Genomic DNA, 9,923 nt, shown 5'->3' on the forward strand with positions numbered 1-9,923 from the left:
TAGCAGAATTGCCCAAATACTTCACGTGACATCGCGGGGTTCCAAAGCTCCAAGGACCGTAAAACTGACTGCAACAGTTGGCGATGGATCTTGACCCGGTGTGCGACCAGTTTGTTGGGCGCCGTCGTTGCTTGGGCACTCACACCAAACTCGAACTGCCGAGCGTCGGTTTTCAGGAAATGAGACATGCAATTTCGGTTGAAAATGCGTCGATATCGCGGAAACCGAGGACGCCGTCTCTTTTTGTTCATGCTAAAGAGCGTGTTGCATGTGGCCGAGGGAGGCAAAAGTGCGCGCGATACCGGTGTGTGATGAGGCCTTGTATCTTGCACAGTATATCAGTATAGCGAAGAAGCACACTATATCCAAAAATGTTTGCCACTGTTATGTGTTCTCGCTACAGAGCTCGCATGGCGACGCCGCGTAGCATTTTGGACTCCCCAGAGTGTGGTCTAGCACTCTAGCAAGTATGGGTGATTTCAGTTTCAAACTTCATTATGGTCCATCCTCCGCGCGCGGCGGGCCTGTGTTCACCAAAATATGGTAATTATGGTTGTAAATGGCAAACGCCAATGATAATGATGGCGAGGCCAGAAAGACGACGCCGAGGCTCCTCGGGCACCACTGCACTGCTGCATTGTGCTCGAGGAAACTTTATCAGCAGCCTCTACGCACACGCCATCATGAGGTGTCGCTCGGTCGCAATGCAGCGTTCCTCGTCGGTCTCTCCCATTTTTGTCAACGCCAGGAGAAAGCATTTCAGCCAATCAGAGCGACAATAATTTTGATTTGTGGCCGATCAGAGCGGCAAGGGTTTCGCTTTCGAGCCAATCGGCAGTGTTCGAGGTACTAACGAATCGTTACCGTATACCTCATAACAACTCACCACTCAAAATCACCCACTCGACCGATTTTCCTCACAATAACTCACCAAGGCCGATTTCGGCGCCCACAATAGCTCACCATCGGAAACCAATTATGCATAATTTTGACTTGAATAAACTATACTACTTTTGGTTGCGACTTGGGTATGCAACAAAAATAGTATAGTTTAATCAAGTCAACTTTATTCTGGTCGGGTGTGAGTAACACGCTAAGAAAGAAATTAGACACAATAACCCACCTTCTGGAAAATTCCAACTCACATACCAAGGGCGTTTTTGGCCGATTTTGGTGGTGAGTTGTTATGAGGTATACGGTAGTACCTCGATCGTTAGTAACGATCGCTACGAAGACACACTCATGAGTATGCAACTTTACTGTTTGAGCTGCATTCACACGCTTCGTGCGCGTGCACCGTCAGCGTCCGCCTTGTAGGCAAAGCACAGCTTTCGGTCCAACGCGACGTATGGTAGCGCGCAGAACCAGTCTTGCGCAAGCCAGAGCGCCACTGCAAAATAGACCAAAATGCGCTCCGGACCAAACTCGGAACAGCTGCATATATTTTGTGGTGCTTTGTCGGTGCGCGCAGTGGCTTTGCTCAGGCGTTGCTTTCCCAGCCGTGCTTGCTTTCTCCTCGGCGTCAGCAGCCTTCAACTTGTGGTTCGTGGGACAGCGCGTCGAGCGCCGGAGCTGGAGGTCTATCGGGCACTTGAGCGATCGCAAGGTAGTCCGTGTCATTGTCCATAGAGCAAGTACGGCTAACCTGACAGACTACCATGCTTGCGCACCGGGGCGTATATTCTGAGGTGGTTAGACTGCTCGAGGGTGCCTCGAAGGCGGCCATACAGTCAGTCTCTCTATCGCGGTTCCAAGATCTCGCTATAGGAGCCTAGGACCGGCATCCTTCCGGATGTGATCCTGTTGTGAAGGATGCTGCTCAAATCTACGTAACGCTACGAGCTCGTGTGTTGATGTCCTAGCTACGAACATCATGCCCCTCGAGCAAAGTGAAGAACCGCCCAAGATCGACATTGTCGGATTGACCGAAATATCGAAATCTACTGCGAGAACAAGGTGACTGACTCATGGGAGCGCGCGATACCAACGCACGCAAGACTTCGCATTGTCCAGTAAGATACCTTCATATTGCATGGTAGGCAAAACCTTGCATTGTAGCAACCAAAAGTACGTTGTATTGTTGCGTGTCAATCATCATATGCAAAAAGGCGAGTTCAAAAGGCGGCCGACGCGTCTTCGTGGGTCGCTAGCAACTTGTACGTGGCGTCGTCCAGTGCGAGCTCGTCGCGGCGTTGACGCATCGTGACCATGGCAACGGCAGCAGCGACGACACAGACGAGGCCGAGTAGCACCATGGGCGACGACGACGACATGGCCACGAGCATCGACTGCACTGGCGCCTGGTCGTCGGCCGTCATCTCGCGAAGGTTGCCTTCCAAAATGACTTGAGAACAGGGCACGACCCGCTCTTGCCACTGCAGTACGTCGGACGCTCGTACCCGACGGGTTTCTTGCATACGGCCTTGGGACCCAAGAAGCGATCGGCGCAGTTGCCACTGCCGTCGCAGTAGTCCTGCGCGTCACAAGCACCACCTTGGCTCGCGCCAGTGCACTGGACCGACGTGTCGGCATAGTCGTCGGGCGGGCAAAACCCCATATCACCCGTACATGTAGCAGCGATCGAGCACGGACCTGCCGCCGTGTCACCGCAAACGGTACCCGACGGCAGGTACTTGTCGACGCACTTGCCGTTGCCGTCGCAGAAATCTTGTCCGTCGCAGGGGTTGTCGTTGCACGTTCCCGTGCACTTGGTCGTCGTCGGCGCAAACTTGTCGACGGGACATTGACTACCGGTACCGGTGCACGTCTCGGGAGCATCGCAGTCGCTCGCCGACGGACGGCACACCGTCGTCGACGGTAGATACGGCGCCAAGACGGTGCCTTTCGTGATGGCTTGGTTAATGAGCGGCAGCTCGGACGCAGTCGCCAATCGACACTTGTGATGGGGAAAGCAACTGTGTCGATCGCTTCTTGGGCGCCAAAATGGTGTGCCAGAAACCCACCGGCTACTCGCGTCCGAACCATTGCACACGTCACCGCGTCGTTGTTGGAAAGCAACCTTCGTGAGATGACGGCCGACGACGACCAGGTGCCGGTGCAGTCGATGCTCGTGGCCGTGTCGCCGTCGCCGCCCACGGTGCTTCTCGGCCTCGTTTGTGTCGTCGCTGCTGCCGTCGCCATGGGCACGATGCGTCAGCGCCGCGACGAGCTCGCGCTGGACGACGCGACGTACAAGTTGCTGGCGACGCACGAAGACGCGTCGATCGCCTTCTGAACTCGCGGTGACTACCTTGTATGCTGTCTATGAGAAGCAGCAATACAATTTGTACGTTTGGTTGCTGCAAGAAGAGGTTTTACCTCTAATGGAGAGATATTACCGGTATGATTGTTGGAATCGCTGCCAAGGAAGGAGTGGGTTATTTTATGTCGTCCCCTGTGGGAAGCTATGGAAGGTCTACTCATTCAATGAAGATACCGGACAGGTAAGTTGGAGATATGGTTATGGCTTGAATCGCGAGTTGGGAGACTGACGCATCTTCACCGAGGCGCTAAACAGACTCGACCCGCGGCGTCATCGCACCGTCGTTGGTAGCTCGGTCTGATCTTCTGGCATCGGACTGGAAATCCCCGTTCTCGGGCCTCGAGCTCGCAGCACGCAAAGACAGCACCTTCCGTCGTGGCGTCGACTTCGTGGGTGTGTATCTTGTTCAATTTCAACCAATCACAGCCCGCGGCAGAAAGCAGCAGCAAATCAGATGCCATCATTTCGAAAAAGGCAAAATGGCGCTGGCGTCGCTTTCGGACCAGCTGAAGGTCTACCTGACGCTCTTGGTCGGGCCCGACGACCTCCTCTCGCTCGCTGCCACGTGCAAGGGTACGCGCATCTCCTTTTGCCTCTCATGACTGATGCGCTTGTCCTAGTCTGGTACATCTTCGCCAACGAAGAGGTATGGCTTATCGCCCAATATGCGTCGGTCTCACACGGTCGTAGCCACTCTGGGAGACGCAGGTGCTGCGCACGCACCACGGCGACTTTGCGTACAAAGGCTCGTGGAAGACAACATACTTTTACCCGCGTGAGCCACCGACGGCGCCTCGGCCGCCGCCGCCCGCGATCGCGATCCTGCCCGAGAGTCTCTCGTCGGACTTTCTGCAGCGCCGGTACTACCGCCGACACATGCACTTGGTAGACTTCGTGCCGCAGTCGCCGCGCACGATTCCTCGCATGGCCATGGACGCGATCGCTCCGAGCGCTTTCAGCGAGCGCTATGGCCGGCGCCCGGTCATGCTCACTGACGGCTGCACCGACTGGCCCGCGCTGCCGTCCACTGGTACGCGCCTTTGTCCTGCATGTTTCGGCACAACCACGTGCTGTCTACAGGCGAGCGCAAGCCCGCGGCGTGGACCCTCGAGACGCTCGTGTACCGCTTTGGCGACGTGGCCTGCCGCGTCACGCACAACCTCGACGTCGACGTCGACGTCCGCATCACGCTGGCCGACTACGAGGCGTACGTCGCGGGCCAGCACGACGAGACGCCGTTGTACATCTTCGACCCGCTCTTTGGCGAGAAGATGCCGTCGCTCCTCGACGACTACGCCCTGCCGCCCATGTTTCGCGACGACCTCCTCGACGTCCTCGGCACCGACCGTCCCGAGTTTCGGTGGCTCGTCGCCGGTCCCGCCCGGTGCGTCGTGATCAAAAATGGCATCTCGACTGATATCGACATCTATATTCTAGGTCGGGCGCGCCGTGGCATCTCGACCCGGTCAAGACGTCGGCATGGAACGCGCTGCTCGTGGGCCGGAAGCGCTGGGCCATGTACCCGCCCGACCACCCGCCGCCAGGTGTCGAGCTCCTCGTGCGTCTCCATGATTGACACCGCTGTCTCTTGATCGTTGGCGACTAGAACAACGAGGCGGCGGTGCACATGACGTCGCTCGAGTGGTACTTGAACGTCTACCCGACGCTGGCGCCCGAAGACCGCCCGTACGAGGTACTTGACACCATGGAAGTACGTCGACACTGTGTAATACCATTATGTGCAGGTCGTGCAAGAGCCCGGCGAGACCATCTACGTGCCCAGTGGGTGGTGGCACCTCGTGCTCAACCTCGACTTTTCGGTTGCCGTGACCCAAAACTTTGTGGGTACGCTCGGTCGATACTCGAGCGCGCAGCCGTCAACGAAACGTAGACGCGTCGAACCTCGGGCCGTTCCTTTCCGACGTTACGCGCACCGGCGACCTCGACACGCTAAGCCGCCTCGAGTCGGCGATCGCCACGTACACCTCTCGACACTTGGCCCATCGTTGCACGTCAAACTAGGACGCGCCCGGGTCTCTCGCCGTTCTTGCGGCTCTACCACCTGCCCGTCCAGCGCGGCTACGTCAACGAGAGTGCCATGGTGCGGTCGTTCACGGACACGAGCGTGTGGGCGCCGAGCGTGCGGCACATTTTATCCCGACACGACCTGCTGCAGTCGTGCATGGACGCGGCGCTCACGTCGATCGCGTCGGCGCCACTTCGAGCCCTCACGGCGGCCGTGAACCCCGTCTTTGTCGTACACGACCACGTCGTTCTCAAGTGGTTTAGCTCGCTCAACCGCCAGTGGGCCGACTGCGACCTCCCGACCGCGCTCACGCCGCACGTGCGTGGCGTCGACGGCGTCGACGTCATCACGTTCCTCGAAGCCGCGTTCGTCAACGAGTGCCTTGTCTACGATGCGATCGCTGCGCACGGCTCGCCACTGCTGCAAGCAGCGACGCCGACGCTCTTGGCGCGTGGCACACTGCACCCTGAGATTGACGACGACGACGTCGTGTGGCGCTGGCCGTACCTTGTGCTCTCGTACAACGCCGACGACGTCTCGGTCGCAACGATGCTGGCGCGCGGTGACCCGCTCTCGCCGGCGTCGTGGTCCAGCTTGGTCGATTGGCTCGGCGACGCGTGGTTCCCGGCCTTCCACGCCCTTCCGGTACCATACGAACGAACGAACGAACGATACGGCAAACGCTCATGCACCATTCTCTCAGGTGCCGTCGATGCCCAGCGCCGTGGGCCCGACGCCCCGCAACAGTATGCAATGGTACACCGAGTACCTCGGCCGTCTGCGCGCCAAGTGCGTCGGAGGTACCGCTGCACCCGCGTACGAACGCCATGTATATGCTACTGTAGTGCACTTGGACAATGGCGTGCTGCCCGACCACTTGATGGATCAGATGGACGCGTTCGTACCAAGCTGCGCCGCGTCCTTGGTCCTCGATGTGTCATCGTCGCCCGTGTTGTTGCATGGCGACTTGACGGCCGAGAACGTACTCGGGCGGCCGCCGTGGACCGACGCGCTGCGGGCGGCGCTGCCACCGGCCGTCGCGTCGCCGCTCGAGGCGTTTGCGGCCGCGCACCAGATCACGTCGCTCGCGCAGCTCGCGCTCGAGGCGCCCGAACTCGACGGGCTGACGTGGCCGCTGCGCCGCCGCCTCCTCGCGGTGGCCCACGTACGTACACGATGTACGATGTACGCGCGCCCGATACATTGTGCGTAGCGGGCCAAGGTGCACGCCGCCAGCTTTCTCTTCGCTGACGAGGAGGAGGAGACCTCGGGCGAGAAGGAGCCAGTGTTTGTGGGCGGCGCGTCGTGGGCGCCGACGACGGTGCTGGACTTTGCCGACATGAAGACGGGCGACGCCATCTGGGACCTCGTGCCCGTCATCTTTTCTCTCCTCGTATATAGTACCTATCGAGGGATGTGGTCTCAGAGTATGCGCTAGCATGGCGACGTGGCCCTCGTACGCCAGCTTCTTCGCACGGCGCACTGGGCCAAGATCGTGGGCCCGCACCGCGCCGAGCTGCCGCTGCTGCTCATGCGCCTCACCTTACTGCACCCGAGTCAGAGCGTCACGGTCATGCTCGAGCGCTACCCTGCCGTCGCCTCGGCGGCGACGTGGACCGACGCGGCGAACCTCGTGTTTGGCCCGATGCTTGCGTAGAAGAAGCATGCAGATAAATCACATTCGAGTTGATGCGAAAAGACAACGCGTCGGCTAGAGCGTCGATGGCGGCGCGCTGGACGTGTATCGGTCGACGTCGTCTTGCGCCATGTCGGGAAACAGGACGTGCATGGTCATGGCGTCGGCGGCCTTGTGGTCGGTTTGGCGCCAATGGCGATCGACGTCGTCGCCAACGAGGATCGGGATGCTCTGTAGGCCGCTGCTGGCGGTGCTGGCCGAGCTGCTATAGTGCGACGGCGACCGTGTCAAGAGTGTCGCGGGCATGTCGTCGCCGAGCTTGGCGATACTAGGCCCGCAGCACGTCACGAACGCTTTGCGCCACTGCTCAAAGGACCCTGAATCGTACGTTGCGAGGTAGTAGGACTTGGGCTTCTTGGCGCCGGCAACAACGATGTGGAAGGTGAGCGCAGACGACGCGACGCGGCGCACGGAGAGCAGTCGGCGCGTCTGCTTGAAGCCACCGGCGAACGTGTCTTCCGAGTCGTATTCGTACAGCGAGGTGTCCTTGAGGACGAAGAAGCGGCGTCGCCAGAGGCTCATGAGCCCCGAGACGCTCTTGAGGCGCAGCCAACCGCTGATCGTGGGCATTTTCTGGGGCGGTTGTACGGTACGGATGTGCGAATGAGCAACTGCACTGACCACATGCGCCGATGGTGTCACACCCCTTGTGCCTCTCGTGCTGCCACGTACGGTTCGCGTCCGTTGTTTGAAGCACACATCACGTACAGTACGTACATTCCGTACATGAGGTCAATGGACGATGTACGCTCGCGGGCTGTTCCAAGTACAACGTCCATCATGGCGCCGGACAGGCCGTCGCGACAGGCGACTCAGAAAGATCGCGATGCGGGCAGTAACAGCGCCTTGGTAAAGAGCCGCGACGCGAGAAGAACGCATTACGGCCAGACGTCCATGCACCACGCGGGCGTACAGTCCAATGCACCGGTATAAATCTTACCAAGGGCGCGTCCGGCGGAGTATCCGCCTTTCGGTCTGGGAGGGTTGATTAAATCCCCCGGCTCGAGCCGATATTATCCCATCCATCCATGGGTACTCGATCCATCATCCTGATGATGAGTACGCTCGTACGTGGGCGTCGTGACCGTGCATCCCACCGTGCCATCGCAACATCGGTCTGATCCGCCACGTGGTGGTGGGCGTAGAAAGGGCGCATCGATGGTTGACATGTATACTGGAGTGGAATAAATATTAGCGACATCACGGCAAGATAGCGGCCTACGACTGCTGCATGGCGTCGCGGTTGACCATGCGCACATGCTGCATGCAGAGGCCGCCGACGCGAGCAAAGTCGTTGCAGTTGGCGACGCGGCAGCGCGACCCGCCGCCGTGGAGCCGGCAAAAGCCGCGGGTTTGGGCCGCAGTCTCGCAGCCGTCGATCTTGCAGCGCCGGCCGCCGCCGTGCCGCGTGCAAAAGCCGCCGTGCCGCGCAAACGCCGTGCAGCTGGTCGCTTGGCACTTGCGGTGGCGGTTCGTACGCGTCGGCTTGGCGGCTTCGGAGCCCGTTTCGCTGGCCGACTTGGTCGAGGTCGGCGAAGCGACGTGGAGTGTGCGCGCGTGGATCAAGCAGAGGTCGTTGAGCTTGGCGTAGCGGTAGCAGTTGTGGTGGTAGCTGCACGGCGCGGGCGCTTCGGGGTGGAGACCTTGGAAGTTCATTGTGGCTAGACGGCGCAAATGAAACACTGGGAACACCGACGTCGAGGACAAACAGACGCATGACTGCCAGTGACATCCATCGTTGAAGGTATGGGTGGGACTCCACATAGCAAAGTGGCCATCAACACCAAGTACGCCTGTCCGCCGCAGGTTCCAGCTGCTTTCCAAGCACACGAGCCAGTCCACACGCATCAACCTAGGGCCGTGTCCACATACTGCATCGTGTTGTTGCGGCTCTGCAAAATAAACGAGCGACGACACGGAGCCACACGGCAAGCACCGATACCTTGGAACGCCTCTTGCGCTCACCACCACGCGCCCCCACCTTCGTACGAACATGCTGCCACCATCCCTCGTCTACGGTAGTCGAGTTGGTCACATGCCCGTGACCCTCTCGAAAGAATGTGTAATGCAAGTCAAATGTGCCCAGTCATGGCAAATGTCAAATGGCCTTTCTTGAATGACCCGTGGTCAAGTACTTCAGCTTTCCCCGTCAACGACTGCGCTCGGTACGCGACCTGGTCCTGAACGTAGTACTACACCGGTCGTCGTCTTTGTCGTGCGTGCGATGGCACAAGGGACGACCGAGAAAATGCACCCAAGAGTCTCTTCGATCTCGGCATCATGGTGGACAATGACTCGCGCGCTCGTTATGCGTGTCGCATGGGCTCGCGCGGCGGATACGAGTAGGGTTCGTCGAGCCGAGTACCTCGATCAAGACGAGATGGTATCTGCATCGGTCGGGACGCTGGAATGTTGTTTGTGTCGTCGTCTCGTGGCGCGGGGAGACGACCAGCGCGGCAGACTTGCGTCCTAGCATCCAGCTTAGTCCCGGTCCTGTCTAAGGACACATAAACTTGAAGCTGCGGGAAAAACACGCGGCCACCCAGTGGGTGCGACACCGTTCACGTGAACAGCCATCGGTCTGAGAAGGTCAATTCGTTTTTTGTACACTCCACTTCTTAAGGCCGCTACTGGGACGCTGCCGGCGCCGATCTCGTCGCACTCGTATCCAGCTGGCTACGACGGCTCAACGGATGAATGCCTTCGCCAGTGGACGCTCGATGAAGGTGTTCCGATGTCGTCGAGGGCACTTGTCCTACCTTGCCGAATGCGTTGCGATCATCCGGTGCCCACATGCAGCGCCTTCAGTGCCAACACATATGGTCCAAGTGGATTTAACACGCTTTCACGCACGTGAAAATTACATCACTACTTGATCCTTGTATGGATGGTGATGTGCGAAATATTTCCCACGCAATGGTGTGGTGGCCGCCATGAAC

The 9,923-nt window shown here is 59.0% G+C and overlaps 4 protein-coding genes across 4 annotated transcripts; 1 reads left to right on the plus strand and 3 right to left on the minus strand.

The window, feature by feature from the left end:
• Positions 1-2,013: 2,013 nt before the first annotated feature.
• SPRG_01294 (hypothetical protein) lies at positions 2,014-2,985 on the minus strand (the record flags this gene model as incomplete). Its single annotated transcript, XM_012339515.1, has 3 exons — positions 2,014-2,375; positions 2,420-2,872; positions 2,917-2,985. 3 exons carry the CDS (start codon positions 2,983-2,985, stop codon positions 2,115-2,117), a joined length of 783 nt encoding a protein of 260 aa, XP_012194905.1. The 3' UTR covers positions 2,014-2,114.
• A 750-nt stretch (positions 2,986-3,735) lies between these two features.
• On the plus strand, positions 3,736-6,945 carry SPRG_01295 (hypothetical protein; the record flags this gene model as incomplete). Its single annotated transcript, XM_012339516.1, has 13 exons — positions 3,736-3,835; positions 3,883-3,908; positions 3,953-4,292; positions 4,343-4,646; positions 4,700-4,820; positions 4,869-4,955; positions 5,008-5,107; positions 5,154-5,241; positions 5,285-5,933; positions 5,992-6,088; positions 6,134-6,453; positions 6,502-6,681; positions 6,727-6,945. Exons 1-13 carry the CDS (start codon positions 3,742-3,744, stop codon positions 6,943-6,945), a joined length of 2,625 nt encoding a protein of 874 aa, XP_012194906.1. The 5' UTR covers positions 3,736-3,741.
• An 8-nt stretch (positions 6,946-6,953) lies between these two features.
• On the minus strand, positions 6,954-7,622 carry SPRG_01296 (hypothetical protein). The gene has a single exon (XM_012339517.1). The coding sequence runs from the start codon at positions 7,552-7,554 to the stop codon at positions 7,000-7,002; it is 555 nt and encodes a 184-aa protein (XP_012194907.1). The 5' UTR covers positions 7,555-7,622; the 3' UTR covers positions 6,954-6,999.
• A 580-nt stretch (positions 7,623-8,202) lies between these two features.
• On the minus strand, positions 8,203-8,640 carry SPRG_01297 (hypothetical protein; the record flags this gene model as incomplete). The annotated part of the gene is made up of 1 exon (XM_012339518.1): positions 8,203-8,640. One exon carries the CDS (start codon positions 8,638-8,640, stop codon positions 8,203-8,205), a length of 438 nt encoding a protein of 145 aa, XP_012194908.1.
• Between the last annotated feature and the right edge of the window lie 1,283 nt (positions 8,641-9,923).

This window comes from Saprolegnia parasitica (assembly GCF_000151545.1).
Source record: "Saprolegnia parasitica CBS 223.65 unplaced genomic scaffold supercont2.3, whole genome shotgun sequence".
Classification (NCBI taxonomy): domain Eukaryota; phylum Oomycota; class Saprolegniomycetes; order Saprolegniales; family Saprolegniaceae; genus Saprolegnia; species Saprolegnia parasitica.